Source organism: Phyllostomus hastatus, unplaced genomic scaffold, assembly GCF_019186645.2.
Source record: "Phyllostomus hastatus isolate PE091 unplaced genomic scaffold, TTU_PhHast_1.1 phas_contig_1, whole genome shotgun sequence".
NCBI lineage: Eukaryota > Metazoa > Chordata > Mammalia > Chiroptera > Phyllostomidae > Phyllostomus > Phyllostomus hastatus.
The window spans coordinates 10806424-10830902 of record NW_025333498.1 but is presented as its reverse complement, the minus strand read 5'-3'; the positions used below and the strand labels follow the sequence as shown (position 1 = coordinate 10830902).

General features: G+C 42.7%; 1 protein-coding gene across 1 annotated transcript; it reads right to left on the bottom strand.

Moving 5' to 3' along the window:
• Positions 1-4555: 4555 nt before the first annotated feature.
• Positions 4556-8569, bottom strand: NEUROD1 (neuronal differentiation 1). The gene is made up of 2 exons (XM_045818813.1): positions 8492-8569; positions 4556-6933 (listed from the first exon to the last, which is right to left on the bottom strand). Exon 2 carries the CDS (start codon positions 6920-6922, stop codon positions 5852-5854), a length of 1071 nt encoding a protein of 356 aa, XP_045674769.1. The 5' UTR covers positions 6923-6933; positions 8492-8569; the 3' UTR covers positions 4556-5851.
• Positions 8570-24479: the final 15910 nt, after the last annotated feature.

The window sequence follows — 24479 nt, the reverse complement described above, 5'->3', positions numbered from 1 at the left end:
GTTCTGAAATATATTTAACCAATTGATATAAATATAAACAAAATATGACTGATAACTCATGACTTCTGATCCTTGAAAGGAATGAGGGGTGGAGAATTTGGTGCCATGCTATGCAGTAGGAAATTAGTCTCAATTATTTTTTTAAAATAGAATTAATGCACACAACTTTCATTGGGCTGAGAATCATGTATAGCCCTCTCCATTCTCAGCTGACTTGATTTGTAGCATAGTGGTTAAGGCAACAAGCTTTTGCATCAGTGTGGTGTCATTCCCTTAGGATGTTAATATTTACTGAGGATCTCCTAGGTCTTCTAAGCACCAGAGAAACAGCAACAAATGAAAGAGACAACATTCCTGTTCTTTGAACCCCATATTCTACTATGGAGATAGATAATTTAAAAATAAACTAAACAAAATAAATAAGCAAGATAACGCAGATAAATGAATGTTCTAAAAAGGGGAAGAGCAATATAATAATGGATTTAGTTGCACTGAAGGTGGTTACTACTTCAGATAAATATCAAGAAAGACTTTTTTGAGGAAGTGCTATTTGAACAAGAACCTGAATGAAGAAAGGAAACCTCTAATACAAGTTTCCAGCTTCCTGCATTTCCTGCATCTACAAAATAAAGAACAGGGCTACTGTGATGATGAAATGTGTGAATGAATGGAAAGCACTTAACACTGAAGTACTAAGCATGTGAAGCCCAGTAGGCATCCTTCTGGCTGTTTGTCCTTAAGACATCAAAGGCTAAAGCAGGGTTAGATTTGAATCTTGTTAACAGTAATGTTACCAAGTCGCTTCCTATGTGAGAGTAAACTTATTCTTGAATTTCTACATATCATTTCCCAACCAGATGCATGCTTTTGGATTGCTCCAAACCTAATGATCTGTAAAGATGGCTATTGTCACTGTCCACCTACCTCTGAATTAGCTGGACAAATAGCATGATAATGTCTAGATGACCAAATCCACACTTCACGTATCTGAAAATGTAGTCCAGCATTAACATAATACTCTGCATTTTAAGATATTTTAAGATTAGCAATTTATACAGAAGTCCCCAGAGGCTGTGGCCTTGTCTTGTTGATGCCACTAGTTAGGTCACACAGCTAATTCCATCAGAGCCATTGAACCAAGTGTTAGTGTCTGTGAAGAGAGTCCGAGTCAATTGCCAGCACAGAATTCTTTCTGACGTAGGAAGTCAGATGATCTCAACTTTTGAGTGCATACAGTGCAGATTTCTAGTTGAATGGATCTTGACAATAGTGTCCTCTGGAACATAATGCCTGGCCAGGAGCCAATGATTGTGCCACCATACAAATCACTGCGCATCTGATGCCAGAACGCCTCTGTGCAATGATAACAACGAGAGTTCTCAGTCCTGGTGTTCCACAAGATGTTGCATTGGCTCTTCTATTCTTTATCAGACCCTGGAATTAAAGATCTTATTTAGATTGCCTTCAGGAAGTGAGTGCTGGTGGAGGGAAGGGAAAAAAGAAGGCAGGGGGACTTTAGTGTAGCTTAAGAAATAGCTTTGCTATTTTATGATTCCCATTAGGACAAAATCAGCCTATGCTTTGAAATTTGGTTTTATTAATTGCTTAATAGATATTTTCACTTTAAATCTCTTGTTTAATTATAGAACTAAAACAGCTTGGTTCAAACTGTTAGCTAATGATCCATATATCATTTTAGTAATTGCTAGCTGCTTTCAGAAATGCATTAATTTTATAAGAATTATAGACTTTCAAATGTGAAAACATAGGGAGTTTTAATAAATTAGAACACAAATTTGTTTCAAATGTTATTTTAGTGTAACATATTATAAACCTAAAATTAGCAGAACATTCTTAAGGTATTCTAATCCTTCATCTTAATTTGCCTTTAGCCCTGGCTGGTGTGGCTCAGTGGACTGAGTGCTGGCCTGTGAACCGAAGGGTTGCCAGTTGGATTCCCAGTCAGGGCACAGGCCTGGGTTGCAGGCCAGGTCCCCAGTAGGGGGCACACAGGAGGCAACCACACATTGATGTTTCCCTCCCTCTCTCTCTCCCTACCTCCCCCTCTGTCTAGAAATAAATAAATAAAATATTTTAAACAATAAAAAAATTGCCTTTGTCTTTTTAAAAGTAGAAAGATCATACTATATAAATGTCATGTGAATGAAATCTAAGTTATGCAGAGTTCTGTTCAAAAGGAATTATGTACCTGTTAAAACATTTAGCCAAATTTTGTCTCTAACTTTGAAATGGTTCACTGAATTTAAATTCCAGGTTTTTTCTGGAAATAACTCTTCGGAGCATTTTCACATTTCACATTAAATAAGTAGATCTAAGCACCTTATTTAACAGGAATATTTTTTTCTCAGTGAAGCTAAAATTGCCAGTGTTTCTGTCTTCTTCTCCTTATTTTTTTGGTTGCTTTTCACTTAGTAAAACATTTTCTTATCTAGTCAGATAAATATAGGTATTAGCTTATTATAAGAATTATAAGAGTGTTTTTTACATACAGCTAACAATTCAAAACAAAAAGAAAAAGATCATTGAAAAGGTTTCTTGTGGTTTGAAAATGACTTCCAAATATTCATTAAACATTTAAGTGAGTAAATTTGTAGAATATGTTTCTGACATTGGCACTGGTTCTGTGGTATTTCTCTGATCAGATGGAAGTGCTGTGTGTTATGCAGAGTGCATTCAGTTCATTCATGCATAAACAATATCATTTTCATAAATTAAAACCTCCCCTGCAGAAGGAACATCTGTGCCTGCCTTTGAATAAAAGATGGTGGCATGTGAGTTACTCCTTGACTGACTGAAAGAATCCTTATTCTTCAGAAAAAAGTTATACAAGCAAAATGGGAAAAAATAATCAAACCTAATTGCAGTCTTCACTTCCACCTCACACACACACACACACATACACACAAAATCCCACAGTATAGATTCTCCTGCTTGCTGTTTTAAAAGCTGGATTCTTTTAATTCTTGTAATGTCTTTATTTCTTCTGCACACTACAGCAACAGTTTTTAGTGTGCATGAGTTATCTAATTTTAATCACAGGTGAAACAGTTGCTGAATAGATCCTATCAGATCTGAATGTTCATTTCAGGTCTCCTAGGCTGGGAGGATAGCAGTGTTCAGATATCATAGCAGTATTGTGTCTCTTAAAGTAGGAACAGTGAGAGCAATCTTGGATGTAGGAAGCAACAGCTTGATTCTAAAACAACTCTGATTCGCTTGGAACGAGATTATTGCATTTTGGATGAAGTTGGGACTAACTTAAAAGAATTTCTATCATGTGATGAAGGCTGATGGAAAACATGCTAAAATAATATACTTTAAATTGCACTCAAACGTTTTCTTAATGTTGAAATATTCCTTGCTGCTACCATCACAGCATGATGTAGCCCCATTGGCAATGTTATTAGTATGGCTAATTGTTCCCGTCCATTAGATTACTCACATTTTTCTGGAGCAGCTTGCTAAATGAGGTCAGCTTTCTGGAACCCCTAAATCACCAATGAGAAGGAGATTAAAGGAACAAGCTTGGGAAGGGAGGTAGTCATCCAATGTGGCATCCAAATCAGAGGAGGAACAATAGAGTAACTAATGACAGTAATCAGGGCACCACAGTACAGTCAGAGCACAAGTGCCAAAACAGTATTCCCTGGGAATCATCCCTGTCAGTCAGTGCATCCAGAGTAACAGAAATGCCAAACTTTTTTTTAGCAGACTTAACAATGGACAGAATCATCTGTAAGTTTTTCCAATGAATTTTTTTTTATGAAACAGCAGAATGGTGTGCCAACGGGGCAGGAAAGCAATTACACTTTCCAACATATTATACTAAAAATAGTTAAGTTCCTGATGACAAGTAATTCATTAACTTTTTTCTTGGAATAATTGTTGAAATCATCACAAGATATTTACAGAACAATTATAAAGTGTCATTTCTTAGATTCTGTAGATTAATTAAATTATTTCCCTCAGGCTTTTCCTAAAAGTATATAACTATAACTTTCTTTTTGGGATAGTACTGCTTTGCATTAGAGAACATTTAAGCTCAGGAAAATGTACAGATAACAAAGCAGCAAGAAAATGGTAGTTTTTAAAATATAGTTTTAATATGTAGGCAAACTAAGCTAGGGTACTTGTTTATGTCTTGTTTCTAAATAATTAACCAAATCTCCCTTTAAAAATTGAAGAAAACATATAACAATAATCTAAAAGAATGAAATTCAAAAGCTAAATGTGAAGACACTTAAAGCAAAGAAAAACAAAAACTACTGTTTGTCTCTTGACAACCTTCCCCTTCCCCACACACACAGCTTCAAATTCCAGGTAATAATATATCAGGTCCTTTCATTATCTATGGAGAGCTGATGACTCCCTAAGCAAGATAAATGACTAGAGAGAATACTAAAGTAAACTTTTTCTTTTCTTTTAGTCTACAAATACTGTTTATTATTTTCTTAACTCAGCAAATAAAGCAGCTAGGCCACTTAGGAATTATTTATACTAAAAAAATAACTTTAAGAAGAAATGCAACAATTGCTCAAATTTTTAATACTATTTTTATTGCAACCGAATGAGTGTTTTCTAAATTGTGCATTACACCATAATATACAGAATTACAAACAAGATTACAGTACAGGTCAATTCCAGTGGTACCAGTATCACATCTCAAACAGCACTTATTCTGGACTGCATTTTACATGCAATAGCTATTGTTCTAATCATGAATTAAATGGTTTGAATTTATTTAAGCTACTGTACTAATTGACTACAATAGGTATAAATCCCAGCATTAACAACCTGATTTGATTTAGGCTCAGATTCATTACATGAATATATGACAAAACACGATTTGTGTGACTATGTATAAAATCATGCATTTATATTTTCTGGAAACACCAATAGCTTCAGATTCTCTGTAAAATCATGGAATGCAAAGGAGTCAAAGACTAAAAGAAACAGTGCAAATTGTATGTGATAGTCAAGCAGCTTTTGATTTAAAGAAGGGTATGTTGGCATTTATTTATAATATGTATATACAAGCTTGTGCAATGAATGAATTGATATGTTTTGATAGGAAATACATCTTTATTTTCATCTTCTTGGGAGTTATGGATCTGGTTTTTATTTTAAAGAGAGGGAAAGACTTTAAAGTGAAATGAATTGCTCAAATTGTGCAATTTTTTTAACAATTAGAGAGGAAAGAAGTGCTAAGGCAACACAATAACTTTCTAAGCACTTTTCTGCTGGTTTAAATTAGTTAAATTATTTTGTATAAATTAGATATAATTCTACTTTTCTGATATGTATAAAAATTGATGAAGCTGCATGGTTTTAAAATAGGAAATCCACATTATAAAAAGTCATTAAAAATTCTGTACAAAATCACAACAAAATAATTCAGCATGGGAAAGGTAACAAGTAGTAAAATGCTGGTTGAAAAATATATATTTATATATATTTTAATTGGCCCATTACTAGTTTAAAAATTGCATAGATCCTAATTATTGCTTGTGATTTTGTTATCCCGATCAGATAATTAATATGATCTGAATACAACTACACCAAATTTGTGGTGCTTTTTTTTTTTTTACTTTACTGTACTACTTTCTTTTTTAAAATAGAAGAGCTATAGAAAATAATACATAAGGTGAACAGGAACTTTGATCCCCTGTTTCTTCCAAAGGCAGTAACGACAATAAATACATCTATCACTTGAAGCTTGGAGTATTTGCACTTTGCAGCAGTAGTGCCCAAAGGGCTGCCTTTTGTAAACACGACAGGCACTGTAAGCACAGTGGATTCGTTTTCCGGGGATGGTGACACTGAAGTGCCTCTAATCGTGAAAGATGGCATTGAGCTGGGCACTCATGACTCGCTCATGATGTGAATGGCTATCGAAGGACATGATATTGTCTATAGGGATCTCACAGCGAGGGGCAGCGGCGCCCGAGAAGATTGATCCGTGGCTTTGGGCCCCTGCCAGGGTCGCTGCAGGATAGTGCATGGTAAAGGCATAATTTTTCTCAAACTCGGTGGACGGTTCGTGTTTGAAGGAGAAGTTGCCGTTGATGCTGAGCGGCGGACTGAGGGGTCCGTCAAAGGAAGGGCTGGTGCAATCAGTCAGGGGGCTTTCAAAGAAGGGCTCGAGCGCAGCGCTGTAGGCGTGCGGCGGCGGCTTGACGTGGAAGACGTGGGAGCTGTCCATGGTCCCGTACGGCGGGCTGGGCAAGCCCGGGGACTGATAAGAGTAGGGGTGCACAGGGAAGGAAGCGCTGGCTGTTGGCAGGTGCGGGGGCATTTCCTGGTTCTGTTCAGGCAGAAAAGTCCGAGGATTGAGCTGAAGGCAGCCCGCAACCAGGTTGGTGGTGGGCTGGGATAAGCCCTTGCAGAGTGTCTGTACGAAGGAGACCAAATCAGGGCTTTTGCCGGAACGCAGGATCTCCGATAGCGCCCAGATGTAGTTCTTGGCCAAGCGCAGCGTCTCGATTTTGGACAGCTTCTGGGTCTTGGAGTAGCAGGGCACCACCTTGCGCAGGTTGTCCAGCGCCGCGTTCAGACCATGCATGCGGTTCCGCTCCCGGGCGTTGGCCTTCATTCGCCGCAGCTTAAAACGCTCCAGGCGCGCCTTGGTCATCTTCTTCTTTTTGGGGCCGCGTCTCTTGGGCTTCTGATCATCTTCCTCCTCTTCCTCTTCTTCCTCTTCTTCCAGGTCCTCGTCTTCGTCCTCCTCCTCTCCCCCGTTCCTCAAGGAGTCCTCTTCCGCATTCATAGTCTCTAGGTCGTCCTCCTTCTTGTCTGCTTCGTGTTCCTCGTCCTGAGAACTGAGACACTCGTCTGTCCAGCTTGGAGGACCCTGGGGCTGGGGCTCGCCCATCAGCCCGCTCTCGCTGTACGACTTGGTCATGTTTCGGTTTCCTACATTCAATAGAGGAAGAGGCAAACAGAAAGAAAAGGGGAAAAAACGCTACATTCAAAAACTTCATACGTTTTCAGCTCCCACTTCCTAACCCTCTAGAAATGCATGTGAAAAGAAGTACCAGCTCATTGCAAAATGTATGCTTCTAAGGGAAAGTTACATGCGGGGTTTTAGATGGTGCGTGTGTGCCCCGCTGGTACGTAGGGGACGAGAGGAGATGAAACTGGAGGTGAGGGGACGGAGTGACTTCATGTCTATGTACACTCATGCGCGCAATGTTTTCTAGTGACTAACTTAAGTCTGTTTATGGTGATTACCCGGCACGATAATATGTGTGAAAGTTAGTACATTTCGGGGACTTCACACCTATGTGCATGAGTTCAAAGTCACAACTCTACACACATAAAAAAATGAGTTTGAAAGTCATAATGCTGTTACCATCTCTGTCCTGGTTTCTCAGTACTTAGCGATTAAAGTTGAAGAGCCATTACGTAATGGACCAATGCCGACAGTGATTTTTAAGAAGATTATACTAACCGGAGATTGAACAGCAAATGCATGGTGGAGGGAAAGTACTTTCAACCAAATTATTTCACCATCAACAAAACATTTGGCAACAAATTTGGGCAGGGATCTTCCATTCCAAATCGCTTTTCTTTTCTTGCCTCCCACCCCTAGCCCTCTGCTGAAAATCCACCTTGTACAATAGCGCTTGCCACACGGGCTGGGGGCGAGGCGCAGAGCGCTCTTCCACGCGCCGGGGATCAGGTGCGGAAGGCTCCTCTCTAATAAACAGCCCATTGAAAAGGCCGCCCGCTCTTTATTGGGGCTTTTCAAAGTTCGCCTCAAACCTCCCTTTAAAAGATTGAGTAATTACAATGGTCAGCGATTGGCAATGGCGAAGTTGCCGCTTTTAATAAGGGAAATAAAAAGCATTTAGTGACAACTGAATTTCTGGCTCCTGCAGCGGCTGCTGGCGACTTGGCCGCCTCCAGAGTGGTAACAGGTAGCAGGAGTGGGCTCCCCTCTTTCTCCACATTCCCCCTCCTCTCAACCAAACTTTCTCTCAACTCGAATTATTTCCCAGGATGTGTGTACCTAAGATAACGATGCCCCTTTTATTCACTGAAAAAGATAACTTGGCACTTCCAAAGTGCGTAAAATACGTGCATGCAAAATAAATCTTGCTAATAACAAGGGCTTTTTTTTTCTTCTTCTGGAAGAAGTAAAACAGTGGAATAGTTCATTGCTTTCAGGACTTTGAAATCACCACTACCAAATAACCAGAATTGCTGTGCATTATTAAAAATCCAAAGATGTTCCTATTCTTCACTTATACTCCTCAAAATTAAAGCAATTTTTTTTCAAAATTAAAGAGCCTGCAGTAGTTATTTGAGTGACGCGAGTCAAAATGTGCCCTTAGTTATGAGTGGGAATGCCCGTCTCAACACACATACACATGCTCAGAAACGTCCACACACAGAATATCTAGGGACATCGGGCCTTCCATTGCTGCTTTTATTTCCAAGCAAAAATGAAAGAATTGTAATTAATTACCTGTAGTTGTTAGTAGGTCCTGAGCAGTGATGGTCTCATAACCCTGGGGCCTCCAGACGTCGTGCTTTCTGCGCGGAACGAATTCCTCGTGTCCCGTCCGCGCGGGCGCTCAGGTTTTATAGCCCGGGTGGTGCAGCCGAGAGCGGGCGGGGCCCGGAGCGCTGCTGGAGCAAGTCCCGCGCCCCGCGCCTGCGCACGCGTCGGGGCTGAGCGCTCCCTCCCGCCTCCTGTCTCTCCCCCGCCCTCAGCCCCGCTTCTCTCCCACCCTGGGTCTACTCCAGCTCCCTTCCCCCCCTCACCCCTGCCCCCGCCCCTTCTGCATCCTCCCCGGCATGCGCCATATGGTCCTTCCAGTCCGGCCAAGAGCCGGGAGCCACGTGACCTGCCCATTTGTATGCTGCGGGGCGCTCCATTCCGGCCCCTTTGTGGCCAGAAGAAAGTGGCCCATCTGTCGCCAGTTAGAGGCTCCGCGGACCTGTTTTTACCCGCTGGAGAGATTAACCCTTTCGGGCGGCAGAAGGGAGAGGAGCCGCCGGGGAAGGGGTGGAGGTGGAGAGGGGACGCGAGGAGCAGAAGCGGGAAAGCTAACCGACCGGGCTGGGGTCGGGGCGAGAAGCCCGCGTCGGGGCGGGAAGTGGGCAGCAGAGGGAGAGGCAGAAACGCGGAGACCGAGGCGCGAAGTGAAGCGTCGCGACTCCTGTCGACCGCCAGCCCAGGCAGCGCCCTCCTGGGCGCCGGGACTCCCTATCCCCTCGCAGGGCCCATCTCTCGGATTCTACCCCTTGGCAGACGCTTTTCTCCTTGGCGCCAATGGGTGGCTTCCCCTCATCTCCATCAGTCCCTTGAGCAAACACACGCACTATGTAAAACCGCTTGGTCTGTAAAAGCCCCCGTCCCTAGACGGCCCCACTCCCCCCCGTTCCGGTGAAGCAGTTTGTACCTGTCACACTACCCCACCCGGTGCGCCCTGACCCTCAGCTACCGCTGCCCCCAGAGGCCACTCAGGATGTCGGGCCCCTCAACCGACACTGTCCCTGCACCCCCCCCCCCCCCCCCGCGAGGTCCTCGTGCTCAGAACAAGCTCGTCCTTTAAGCTCAGGCCTCGGCGCCGTTGGCCTCCACGCTCTTTTGCGGGAGAGCTGGCAGGTCTCTCTGACGCACGGATTATGCCTGTTAACCAAGGCCGTTGGATTGTTGCAGAGTAGCCTCACGCAGACGTCTTTGGTTCTCTGCCACAGGCTGCCTTGTCCCCTTAATCCCCACTCTGTAAATAGGTGTTGGGTTCAGAGAAGCCTTCTCAAAACAGTAGACGCAGAGGGCCTGTGCTAAATGAGTCTGTTGAGCTCCTCTTTAGAGAAAGGCTACTCTGGGAAATGCTAAGGGCCAGGACTCCTCCAGACCTCAAAGGCTCTGACTGTTGCGGCTTCCACATTTCGGGTCCTGCACATACCACAGAGACTCACGACTAATGTTGAAGGAGCCATACTTGGGTCTAAATGGCGATTCTTTTATTCACTCGTTCCCTAAAAGGCACGGTACTCAATGGTACATTAACAAAAAAAAGTTGGGCCGACCCCTTCCCTGTCCACAGTGTCTCTGCCTGTTTCACCTCTAATCCTCTGCTACCTAACCCCTTATCCTCTCCCAGACCCACAGCCTCTTGCGATGAATGCATCCAACTTGAATTGCTTATTTAAGCACAATTGCTCTAAGAGCCCCTTGAGTTTGCAAACAGTGTCAAGATTGAGCGGGTGGAGCTGGGTACGTCTGGAAGCTGAAGTGGGGACGCGGTGGGGAGGGGAGGAGGGTCCTAACCAGATCGCTGGTGTCTGGAAGGTGGAGGAAGCGGCCTTCCCCTTCCAGAGTAAATCTGAAAGGGGAATTAAGGGGTGTGCGACTTGACTGCTTGCCTAAAGTGTGGCGTGGATTGTGTTGTTTCCGGAGCAAACTGTAGGGAGTTTTGCTTTTCTGCGTTGTCCCTTCGGTGTGCACACAGCAGAGAAAGATGAAAGAATTAATCTAACAACGTAGTCTCAGTATTTACCCCTGCATCTTTAGTGGTGGGTTAAAACTGGATAGGCATCAGAGTAACAGCCTGCAGAGGCTAGTGCACAACTCAGATGTCCGAGGACATTTGAGGCAGAGCCTGTGAGACAAGTGCTGCCACTCCCCTCCGCAGCTGCCCGGACAGGCTAGCCCACCTGGTGGCTGTGTGAGGTGGGACCTGTGTCCTTCTTCCCATTTTTCAGCTGTAGAGGAGGAAGGGCAGCATCAGAGGAGAAGTTGGGTGGGGAGAGAGCTCCAGCTGCCACAGGGGCCCAAGGGTGGCCTAAGGGATTACCCACCTCACCTTCCACCCCCAGCAGCAGAAACTTCCCCAGTTTGCGACATCCTGTGCAATACAGGTAACTCTTGGTGAAGCCAGCTGTTGTCGGTCTGGGAAGTAAACCCAGGTGTTTCACTAGCCCAGATCCTAATGTGTAAAGTGCAGGAATTACTGGATTTGTTCCCTCCCTCTCCTGCTGATAAATTCACCTGTAATCCCACAGCCCGTCATTCGTCCAGGCCTGGGAATCTGTAAAAGAAAAGACCTCTCCTGGAGGTTCCAGAGACCTGGCGAGGTTGGGTCTCCAAGCCCCGGGCACTCAGGTGCCAACCTGCCGCCGCACTGGGAACGTCTACCCTCCCCGCGCCTGCATCGGGATGCGCAGAGAGCCTGCCTGATCCCTAAGAAGCTGCATCGAGGAAGGCAAGACCTGGAAGGGAAGAGTCCCGATTAGGCCTGAAATGGGGTGCTCTTTGTTGGGAGGCTTAGCGAGAGGAGGAACAAAAACAAAAAACCAGGCCAGAGAACATGGCAACAGGAACGCTGGGAGAAGCCCCTAAGGCTCAGGGGGGCTCAGTACCCAAGACCCAAGACCATCTCCAAGGCCCCGCCCCGCCTCTTTATTTTCTTCTCTTTCTTTGAACTTTGTTTCGGCGGTTGCACACTTCCCCCTCCTGATTCCGTAAATTTTCTCTCTCGCCCTCTGCCCCCGCTGCCCGTTAGCGGCCCTCCGTCTCCAGCTCGGGTCCCCACTGGGCGCTGCAGGCTACTGAGCGGCACGCGAACCGCACGCGCAAGCAACAAAAGCCGCTTTCATGACTCACTGCCCTCGAGCAATGCCCCAAATCTGTCGCCCCCCGGGTCCCCGCTCCAAGCGCGCGGCGAGGGCCTGGCGGTCCAGGCCGTTAGAGCGGCAGCCGGAGTGCGGGCGGGAAGGGGGGGCGGGAGGAGGCGTGTGGCCCGGAGTGGGGAGAAGGGAGTGTGGTCTGGGCGAGGAAAGTGGTGAGAAGGAGGCGTGTGGTCGGGAGGTACGGGGTGGGAAGCTAGTAGCTGGCGGGGAAGCAGGGGTGCGACTCATTCACAAGGCCAAGATAAAGAGCAGGGGCCGGGCGGCGTCCCCGGCGGCGATGACCTGTTTCTCCGGGAAACAGATGCTCGCTCTTGCAAAGAGGAATTTGTGTTCAATAAAAGAATCAAGCTTGGCCAGGGCTGCTTCAGAGGCCTCGGGCGGCTCCCGCGTCCTCTTCCCACCCCTCCTAGGAGAGGGGTGTCCTGACCTGGGCCAGTTCCAAGGGCGGTGGGTGGTGGGTGGCTGAGGGGCGGGAGAGACCTTAGGGCGCTGGAAACGCTGGAGCCTAGGGCCGAAAGCTGCAGGTCCTTCGTAGGCCCCGCATCTCTGAGGTCCTAGGGAGGCCGGAGGGAGATATTGCTGGTTCTGCCCTGATCTCGGGCCCTGCACCGGGTTTGTGTCTCCGCCTACAGAAAGGCCACTGGGAGCCTGGGTGCTGGACGGAAGCTGGGGATGCCCAGCCTCGCCAGGCAGACGGCCGGGGAGAGCCAGGAGCAAAAGAGAAGCTATTAAAATGCCTCGCCGTCGCCCCGAGCGAAAAACCCGTCCTCTCCAAATCTCCTGGGCTTGCGGCATAATCTTAATTAAGATAATTGATTCATATTGCACCTGCGAGAACAGAAAAAAAATTGATTCCAACCCTCAACCCCACAAATCGCTTAGAGCTATTGGATGGGGCAGGACACCGCTGTGTTTTGGGGAGTGATTTAGTACTGGGCTTCCCCAGCTCCGTCTGCCTGGACTTTTTATTTATTATTTACATCCTCCTGGCTCCTCTGGGACCTGGGTGGCGCCCCTCATGGCGGCCACAGGCCTCTGAGGGACGTCATCTCTGATCCAGGTCAGGAGTGGGGGTGCTTTCCTTAAACCATCCAACACTCATATCAATAATGTAAAATCAACGCAGTTGGAGCACTTACATGAATGCCCAAGGCCTGTACATCACATGGACTGTGTGTGTGACTGTATGTGTGTGCTTAAGTGGGCAAGTGTGTGTGAATCTAAGAGTGTGTAAACATATGTGAGATTGTGTGTGAAAAGGCGTGTGTATATGAATGTATGAGCATGTGCGATTGCTAGTGTATGAAATATGTATACAATTTGTATCAATGTGTGTGAATTATGTGAGGGTGTGTGAGTGTGCATGAGTGAGTGTGTGTTTGTGGAAGCTCCTGCTCCCAGGCGTGGAGCCTAAGTGGAGGGCGTGCACCTGTTTTTCTCGAACTGAGAAACAGTTTGCTGTCTGCATGGGAACGAAGGACAAGGTAATTGGCAAGCGCCCTGTGTGTGTCAACCTTTGCCTTAGAAAGCAACAAATAAAAATCCCCGGTAGCTGGGTGTTGCTGCGGGCGTGGAGAGCAGAGACACACCGAGGGCACGTGGGCGTCCCCTGAACAACGGCTGCTGCAGTAGGTTGTGGAGGGAGAGGTCCCTGAAGTCCCTGCAGAAGTGAGAAGCCCGGGAAGCCAGGCTTAGAGCCCCAGGCGGCTTGTAGAAGTGACTTCCTCAAAGAATCAGCACCCTGGACAAGTCCCCCGTCACGGGCCCTGGTATTTATTCCCAGTGTCAAAATTCAGCCAAATCACTCCCCTTCCAGCAGCTTTCGCTTTTTCCTGTTTGCCTCCTTTCTCAAAACGACTAACCACCACATCCTAACTTTTAATCAGAGAGCTCTGTAAATCTGCAATTAGTTGGCCGCCTTCTTTTCAGAATAAGTTTCCTCAAAGGTAGACATCTATCCAGGTTTAGGGGTCAGGGAAGGGCTTAGACTATAATTTGAGATGATGAGTCTGACACAAAGAAATGACATGTTGAATAACTTTCAGAGAGATAGTCGTTATTCTAATTTGCATGTGTTTGCCACACAGATTCAAAAACCATAATGAACACTTTTTTACTGTCCACAGAAACAATACAATATTTAAATATGTTTTAGATATCACACATTTTAGTGATAATATTTTTATTAACATCTTATAAACTCTCCAGTTACTTCATATTATAAATAATTTCTATTAAATTAATGGAGGAAATAAACCACCTAAAGTTAAATGGCATTTTTGCTCAGATTTGGTGAGCTACACAATCTAAAATACATAGATTTAAAATATTACAGTTTAATGCACACACCATCCAAAAAATATATTGGGAAAAGTCCAGTAGAGATGGGACTCTGAGAAGAACAAGCACCTTTGGTAATTTAAACATCTTAAAAAAATAACACCATACGCCCTCCCTCATTATTGATCTACTATTCAAACATCATCATTACCAGCAATCAGAATCCTTAATTTTATTCAGAATTTGCTGTGATGAGAAATGTGAAATTTTAATTTAAGAATTCACTCCTAGAGCCTTGCCTTCTTTGAATAAAATGTTTTCTCTTTAACAAATACATTTTCACATGAATTAAATATTGATAATTTGACCTTTTATGTCTTTAACTAATCAAAGGGGAAAAATTCCAAATATAGATCTTGGAGTTTGGCCCTGGTGGGTCTTTCTGCTTGAACAGGCACTGAGATTAAAGGAGTCAAACTTCCTCTATCACTGCTTTCTCCTTGCATAATTGCTTATGCAAAAAATGCAGATTTGTATTAATTAGTAACTCCACTGATTAGTTCTGTGGTATTTTCACATAATAAATCATGCTGCAGACATGAATTTTGGCACATCACCCAGTGGTGGCTCAGGCTGCAATACGAATTTCATATTAAAATAAAATTTCTGACTAAACCTACTTTTCCAGTGCAGGTACTGTGAGCAGCCACCTGCTGAGAGCACCTGCCATGGGAAATTACTCTCAGTCAGTGACAAGCCACTTCTGGGGCCCAACCAGGACAGTCTGATTCTGTTAGACTTTAATAACAAACAAATAAATAAACACATACATGCAATACATCGCCAAATGACACAAATGTGCTTAAGTCTTGCACACAATTATAACAGAGGATCTACTTGTAACAGAACTAGATTTTTAAAAATTTAATATTTATTGCTGTTCTATTACAGTTGTCCCAACTCCGCCCCCACCCCACTGTTGCTCTCCACTGCTCTGCCACTCCCCCCACCCCACTCCCAATTAATCTCCACCCTGTTGTCCATGCCCAGGGGCTGTCAGAACTAGATGTTGTAAAACAACTTCCCTAGTTACGGGTATATACTTCAGTCTACTTTCCTCCTGTGAGATCTTTGTTCCTTTGTAAGAAAGTCTGATAGTCTGAGACTCTTTCATCATACCTACTCATTGACTTATCCTTTTTGTAGTCAGACAAGCTAGTTCTGAAACAAAAGGAGAGACCAGAAAATCATCAGCGGGAGGAACATAAATGCCAAGATCCATTTTGCAGGGAACTGGCCACCCCTTCTATCCTAGTGTATGGTGACAAAAGACAAATTCTCCTCTTTCCCTTGGTAATAACTGCATGAGCTTCTACAAAACTCCTTTCCCATTTCCTTGAAAACTTTAATTTGATGAGGCAGATTACAACCAATATTGCCAAGATTATAAATTAGACTGAAGGGTCTTCCATGCCCCCACCAACCCTTTATATGTGCTTCTTCTCTTGTCACTGGCAACACCTTTCCAAGTCCCCTCAGGTGCTCTCAGCAGCTTTTTGCCTTTCTGGGTCCATGCCTACTGTTGAAGCAATACATCCATGTATTTTAAGAGGAGAGAGAGGGAGAAAGAGAATATAATGATGAAGATAAAGGTGAATAATTTGTGCTCTTACCTGGAGTGTTTGCAAAGTAAAATCACAGGGCACAAAGAAATGAATACTTAACAGTGACATGCAGAGATGACTAAAGGCTAAGGAGGTATATTTTGGATGGAGGTTGGGGCACTGTGCTCTGCTGCAGTTGTACTATGTAGGTTGCAGTCTCTGTGGCTCCCTTTGAGATGGGTCCTGAGGTGGTGGCGTGCACGTGTGGCTGGAGGTGAGGAGGGTGCAACCTCTATGGAGGCTCTCTCTAGCCATTATTTATTTTTCTGTAATTTTTCTGAATATTTTTTCATTGTTTTTAATCTTTGATGTAGCTATAGTTATGTTCTCATTTATACTCAAAATATCTTTTATTTGAATCTTCTCTTTATTTCTCTTAATCAATCTGGCCACCAGTTTTTCTGTTTTAACAGTTCTTTAAATTCATTTCTGTTATTCTGCTTTCTTGTGACTTAACTCAGTTTTTCTAACTTCTTAACTTGCAGGCATAATCTCAAGAATTTAAGGTTGAAAACTTTCTTTGAGAACTATTTGAATGTAGCATTGTCATTCTATTTAAATATTTCAATTTCTATTAAAATGTTTTTGACTTATGAATTATTCAACAATGTATGTTTCATTTCTAATTACATGGAAATTTTTATTAATCTTTTGGTTATTACCTTCTAATTTATTTGTATTTTTGTCAGATAAAATGGTTCATATGTACTGATTTTCCGACATTGAAATAATAATGGTTTAGTATGTGGATATTCTAGCCATTATTTACCAAAACTTTCAGATGCTTTGATGGTGAAAGAATAAGGTCAAGCATATTTTGGTCTTTTATCTATCCAGGCTTTTATTAAGTCAAACATGCTTGTTTTTTCCCCTTTTGTATTCACTCCTATCATACAGTTTGACATGGACAAGATGGATGATCTCTGATCTCTGATCTCAAATAATCACATATTTTCTTAGTCATTGGCAATAAACATGTATTTTCTTACTCAGAGGCTATGTGGAGAGCCAGAGCCAGTCACTAACAAGCCTCTACAATTGCTGTAGCTATTGTAAATAATGGTGCAGTGAACATTGGGATGCATATGTTCTTTCCAATTAGTGTTTCAGGTTTCTTCAGACATATTCCCAGAAGTGGAATAACTGGGTCAGAAGACAGTTCCATTTTTAATTTTTTGAGGTAACTTCATACTGCTTTCCACAGTGGCTGTACCAGTCTGCATTCCCACCAACAGTGCAAAAACGTTCCCTTCGTCCACATCCTCGCCAGCACTTGTTGTTTGTTGATTTATTGATGATAGACATTCTGACAGCTGTGAAGTGGTATCTCATTGTGGCTTTAATGCCATTTCTCTGATGATTAGTGACATCGAGCATCTTCTCCTGTGTCTGTTGACAGTGTTTGCAGAGCTTGCTCCCTCATTCTCCTCCTTTCAGAAACTGCCTGCTTTGCTGAGTAATAAACAAATTCAGCAAATTAATAGGGTGCCACTTTGTGCCAGGCACTGTGCTGCTCGGTGCTAAGAGTACAAGGATAAATACAAACAGACATTAGTCTCTGCATTCTCAAAGCTTTTGGTCTGGTGAAAGAGATAGACTTTAATAAGATTCACTCACAAGTGAGTTCTCATCCATCTGACTTTAGATAAGTGCAGAAACAGAAACAAAACCAGCCCATGAAAGCTGAGGAAAATGGAACCTGGCAAAGGCTGATGCAGGAGGGCTCCCTGAGTAAGTGGAGCTCTGAAGAAATGAGCAGGGTGCTACCCAGTGAAGGGGGCTACCCTGGGGAGAGTCCTTTAAACAGTGGGAAGAATATATGTAAGGGCCCCTATGGCAAGAGGACCATGGGAAGTTAAAGAAGCTGAAAAATGTTCAGTGTTGCACGAAGGACTAAGAGACAATGGTAAGAGGTGAGGTGGCAAAAAGAAAGACAGGACCTAGAGCTTGTTTCCCACTGAAGAGCTTTGAGCTGTTGAGAAGAGTGTGAACAAGACTTGAGTAAGATTTATATTCTTAGAAGATCACTTTAACCCGAGGGTAGAAATCTGTTTGCAGAACAGGTGAGTTGGGTAAAGGGAGGCTGTTAATGTTTCCTTAGTAAGAGATGATGGTGCGTGGACTAGTCTAGTTGTAGAGGTGAATGAAGTTAGAGAACATATTTCAAGATATTTACAAAGACTTCCCTGAAACCACAGCCTAGTTTTACACAAACTACCCAATGGCCCAACAAAAACCATGATTCCCTGTAAAGTTGGGCAAATGTTACTGGTTTCCTCAGAAGTAATATACTGAATTTAATAAAGATCAACAAGGACCCATTAACCCTTAACATAACTACAATCTAAAATTATTGCCATTTTTGCAGAGCAAATTCTAGACCAATAACAGGGCACATTTACTGAGTACTTAAGATATTCTCAGTGTACTGAGTTAATAACTATAATTCTCATTTGACAGTTGAGGAAAATTCAGCTGATAAAGGTCAGGTGATATGCCAAATATAGCCTAGCTAAACAGTGGCAGAACAGAGGCGGAAGCTCAGATCTACTTGACTTCAAAGCTCTGCTTTTTAATGCTGTGTCACACCCTAATTTTGTTTCAAATAAATAGTTTTAAGCTTGGTGTTTACTGGTTCAATCAGTATGCAAATGACCTTAATTATAAACACAACTATAATATAAATTGCTGAGTCTTTCTAGAAATAAGAGTGGAGGAATTATAGGCAATGATTTAGCAACAACCACCCAAGTTTTGTAGTGAACTAATTTAATTGATGAGACTCAATCAGGTTGGAGGAGATCATGCAGATGAATTTGCATCATAAGATAACCTTTCTCACAAAAACCTCATTATTCAAGAATTACACTAAAATTTATCCTTGAAGAATTCAGGACATATCTAGTTCAAAATAAATAATCCTTACTTAGCATGTCTGTACTTTAGCCTTTAATAAGGAATTAAAGATTTGTTTTCATTGGGAAAAATGTCTTGTTTAATTACAACTCAGCCCTTGTTCCGTGGATATTCATTGCCTAAATGCCCACAAATGAGTGGGCTTGCCCATGGAGACGGGGAGAGGGTAAAGGGAGAGGCTGTAATGGGCATGTTTTATTAGTAAACTTAATTTACTGCTTATCTCCTTGGCTTCTAAACATGGAAAGATTTCAGTAGACAATAATATACGTGTTTCAATTTAAAAGTGGAAAGATAAAGTTAAATTTCCCTTCTCTGAAGAAAGTCAATGCCAGTTTTGTGGAAACCATATTGTAAAAGTTGTCTATTTCAGAAAGTGCCCTGGGTGTGGCCCTAAGTTTATATTGTACATTAAGTGCCCTTATTTCTTTGTTCTGCATACATTTGTACACCCAGTAATACCCTTCATCTGCCTCCTTTCCACACACACATGTGTGTCATCTAGGAATCTTTTCCCCCATTAGCCCCAGATCTGGTCTGTACATTCTTGATTTCCCCAAATTCATGTGTAATATTTCTAGTTATTATTGAGTGTTTGAATAAACCATAAATTTAGGAAAAGTTTTGCCTCATTATAGTACATAGTCAGTGGGAACTTACAAGGTTTTTTTTACATTCATAACTGAACTGACAAATTACCTTATTTCTGTTTTTAATGCAATAGAATTCTTTCATTGGCAATAACCAGATATGTTGCATGAATATTTGTATTTAAAAATTATAAATTTACATTTATAGATATTTTAATTGAGTTTTAACAATTGGATTTTGACAGTTGTAGATGCTTTAATTTCTTATTTTTCTAATTTCATTAGTAAACACAAACCACTGTGTATGATCAACCATCAATATTAATACACAGGGAAGAGAGCCATATACACATTTTTGGAGTGATGTGGTCTGAGCTACCCCAGGGACCATGAAAACAGACAGAAGGGCTACCTAACAAACACAGAGTCCTAACAAACACAGCCCAGACCACCAGCAGCATTCAGCCAACCCACAGATGCATGAGAAACAATAAATATCTGGTGCTTTAATTCACGTAGATGTGGGGTTGTTTGCCAAGCAGCAATATCTAAATGATACACTACTAGGAATAATTTCCCCTCTAGATTGTTTAGGGATTTGGATGTCTTGATTAATAAAAAAAATCTATTTAAGTGAGACTTTCCATTGTAATCCTATATTTACAAGTTGTTTCAAGATTTTTTTTTCTACTTTGGCTGGTATAGCTCAGTGGATAGAGCGAGGGCTGTGAACCAAAGAGTTGCCGGTTCCATTCCAAGTCAGGGCACATGCCTGGGTTGAGGGCCAGGTCCCCAGTGGAGGCCACATGAGAGGCAACCACACATCAATGTTTCTTTCCCTCTATTCATCCCTCCCTTCCCCTCTCCCAATTAATAAATAAATAAATAAATCACCTTAAAAAAGGACTTCCTTAAAATAAATAATTTTTTCCCAGAAAAAGGACTTTATTTGGGAACAACAAAGAATTGCAGTTGCAGACATGTTGCAAATCAGGTGCAAGTCCAGAGAAACAATGAGGAGAAGCTTTATTTTAGGGACTTGGGAGGGGCTGTTGTAAAGGAAGAGTCCATTGGAGGAAACTGAAAGTTCAACATGTAGTGACTTTTTATTGGCTAGGCTATGGCAGTGTCCCATTGGCTGAGCTGTTACTGGACAGGAAGGAATCTTTTCTTTCTGCAGCAGAAGAAGGCAAGTAGCATCACTTTCTGTCAGAGATGCCAGGTATCTGTCTTCCTGTTAGGGTCAGTAGTGTGCCTTGAGTGACAGGTGCATCTCAAGAATTTTAAACTGGACATCATAGTAAACATTAAACTAATATCTATGTGTTAAGAATTGTGCTAAATGATTTAGAAAAGTTATGTCATTCAACTATCAAAATAGCCCTATTAATAGGTATTACTACTTTCATTATTATTGACATTCTATGGATGAGGAAACAGAGAAGGTATGTTGTTCAAAGTTACACATATAGAAAAGGGTGGAGCTCTTTAACTTTTTATTCAGGTTACTTGAGTACCAGTTTGATTAAGAATGAAGAATAGCAAATATTTTAGGAAACTCTGTGGTCCACCATGTCCCCAGAGCCCTTTCCTTTTAGCATCGCAACCCCCTCTGTTCCTGTGCCCTCTTAGCCTACCACACACAGCCATCAGACACCTGCAGCACCTTCCACCTGCAGCAGTGCAAATGCATCTGTTCACTTAGCTCCCAGTCTGATCTGCCCCTGCACGGTATTCCAGAGTGAAAACGCTGGAAAGCTCCCACAAAGGGATACACATTTTTAATAGCTCCTGTCCTTCCTAGGTGTGGTACATGTTTTGCTAATCAGATACATTGAGCTTTGATTTAGAACCATGCCATGGGGAGTTGGAGGATAGGGGATTTATTTGGCTGGCACAAATTCTGGTGCGCTGTATGGAAGCCAGCGTATGTGGTGGCAGCTTTCTAATTTGTCGTCTTCATGACTCTAGAAAGGTGGTAGTTTTCTTAATAGTCTACTTCTGTAATATAGTTTTAGATATTGTGCCTGGGGTGTCACATTGAAGTCTGTTTCTTCAGGCTTCTTGATATTTCTGTGAGTTAGCTATAACCATCATGAAATTCATATCAATTCTACATAAAGTTAATTATATTTCCCACAATGAAAAACTCTTTTCCCTGTTTAGTAATTGGTACCAGAACAGTTTATGGGCAACAGAAAATTAAGAACGTGAGAATATGCGATCAGTTGATATAAATATATATGGATAAAGCTATTAAAGGAGATGACAGTAATCCATGGCATCTAGCAATTAATTAGTTGGTTAACTTGTTACCTGGAATGAAGTGCCACCCTTCGCTGCTTCAGTGGCACTCCATATGGGAAAGGTATGTAGAGGTAGGCTGCCTGCCACTAACTATGCTGAGTAACTTCAGGAAAGAGCATGAATTTACTCAAGACAGTGAGAAAGATAAGGAATTTCTGGTCTTTCTGAAACAAACTCCAATCACTGGTAACTACAGAACTGATATAGCCAGATGCCCAGGTTAGAGGTTGCTGAGTTACAAGGTAATCCAGTTGTGCTCAAAATGTGGTCCCTGGATCTGCCGCATCAGCAACAACCAGGGACTTGTTGAAAAAGAAAATTCTTGGGCCTCATTCTAGGACTATTGAAACAGAAACTCTGGGGGTGGGGCCCAGAGATCCTGGCTTAAGAAGCTCTCCATGTAATTCTGGTGCATGCTAATGGTTAAGAACCCCTAAAGGTTACCAATACTCCACCACAACCACCTGCAAATCTCTTGTGTAAAGGAGCAAAAACCAGAGTTGTAATGGCAACTTTTGGAGCGATATAGATGACTCTGACGACTCCGAATATTCAAACTACTCTGACAGCCCCCTTGTCCAGCAGTTCCTCCTTCCCTATTCAGTGAGGCTGCCCTGGGCTGGCTTGAAGGCTTTCTTGAAGTATTCAGCTTGCAGGAGCATGGACATTCTCTTCATGCCCCACTTCTGCCACTTCTCAGTGCCACCGTCCCATGACTGGTGTCAGACCTCAGCAGGGCTCAGGAGGCACCAGGGAAATGGCACCCTCAGGAGCAGGCTGGGAAATAATGGCAACATTGTGTTTATTTTCCCCTAACGGAGGGGCAAGTATGTGAGAATAGATTCTGAACATAATAGCCTAGGAAGGATAGAGTATTACCTCACATGAGGCTGAATTCATGGATACTGTTGTAATGATCAGTAATTCTGGATTCAAAGTGCTGCTGATGCCCCTCGTTCTCAGTGTTTGTTCGGGGGATGACTGAATTATACATCCAAAAATGGCCAACAAGGCGTGAAGCTGAAATACAAAACATTTCTTTATATAAAATTAAAAAAGCAATCAAAGTTTTAAGCAGAAAAGTTTAGCATAAATTATTATGTACAACCTTCTTGCTCACCTCCTGAATCTGCCTAACTATGACTAATGTGGGTATTTCTTTGAAGCCAACAGCATTAAAAAAAATAAAAATCCCCTCTTCAGGCTGGGAAAGAATGAGGATGATGTTACTACTGAACTGGGATCCCTGACAGCAATCGCGATCATGGGTGTGTAGGGAGACAGCCCAGGGAGCATTGTTTCAAATCTGAGGTAAGCTGAGATTTTTACCATAGTGTGCAGCAGAGCTGGAGTGGGGTCCTTAGGAATGAAATGGGTAATAATAATAATAATAATAATCCCAATAGAGGCCTGTCACAAGCCACCATGATGTCATCATGGCAGCTCACTCAATTCCCCAAATTGAGTCTACCCCTAAAACCAAAGCTCTTTGCATACGAGGAAACAATCCAACCTTGAAGAAAGACCTTGTGTTAGCATTGCAAGTACATCCCACAAATCTTTTTCTCAGCTTTCTCAAAAAGTGTCCTTGACTATTCACCTAGGTGATAATGTAGTTGGAAAAGGGAAATAGCTGGTTCTTTGGGGATTATTGGCCCCTGACTCTGAAGTTACACAGACTAGGATGTCACTATGATTTACCTGACAAAATGGGGACATATGAGGATGAGGTGACAATCAGATTTCTGGGCCTAATCCTGCTTTAGTGGTACCTGTGAGTCTGCAGACTCATACTGTGGTTGTTTTTACATTTCTTGCACATAGATATGACTGAATATTCAGGTTGGCCTCCTGACTCTCAAACTGAGTGTTAGCTATTATGTAACAAAAATCCAAACAAAACTTCCTGTCTTTACACAAAGTAAAACTTTACACTGGAAGAATTTTAGAGATTAGTCCAGCGTCATAGATTTGAAGGGTATAAAGTGGTATGATGGCCACTACTAGCTGTGCTCCCCTTTTCTCCTATAAAAGTAATATCTCCAATTTTTTTCTAGGAAAATAGCCACTCAGAGGAGGTCTACATTTTCCTGTTATATTGTAGCTATATATGGCAATGTGACTAAGCTTTGGCCAATGGGACGTGAGAGTGAGGAGAGCAATTTCTAAATCTTGCCATTATAAGGACATGATGTGTCTGCCCCTTCTCCTTGCCCCCTCTGCATCTTGAGAGCAAGAGAGAAGGAACTGGGACACTGGCAGCACCTCCAGAGCAGCCCTAGGCTGCTTATACAAGGACTTTCATTTAGAGAGAAATAAATTTTCATCTGTTTATGTCTGTATCATCATGGATCTCTTTCTAGCAAATGGACCCATATGCTAACAAATATAGGTAGTGATTCCTGTCATATCCCCATTAAAAAAACAACACAAACCTTTCTTTGGTTTGTGCGGATGACAGATGGGTCTTGGAGAATCTCAGTGAATTGCGTACTGTAAATTTAAACAAGTGATGATTTTAAATGCAGGTGCCAGCCATCGCATGTGTTTTCTTTAGTTGAGTAAGTTAACACAGCCCTGATACCTGGCATTCAGTTATTCTCCTGACACTTTTTCCCCTTTATCCCAATAAGCAGAGAGCACCAGAAGCAGTGTGCTTTGGCACATTCCAGTTCAGGTGTGTGATAATTTAGCCCTCAAGGACTTTGACCATCTCACCATTCTGCAGAACATTGTTCTGGTCCACTACACCTGTGGCATTATGTTAGATGTGGAATGGAGGGGTCATAGACACCCTAGATGCATTGCGGGTGTTTATGGATGCCAGAAGATGGAGAGTAAATCCAAGGACAATTTCAGAGCTTGACACCTCAGTGCAGAGTCTAGGGGTCCTTTGAAGTGCGGCACACTGGGAAATTTCTTTCAAAGTAAAAGACAACTTGCTTCATTTTGCACCGCCTACCACTAAGATTATTATGCATGTTTTTCATAAAAAATATTGAATTGGATTAGAGTCAATTGAAGAGGAAAGGAAGGTAAATAAAGTTTTTTAAGC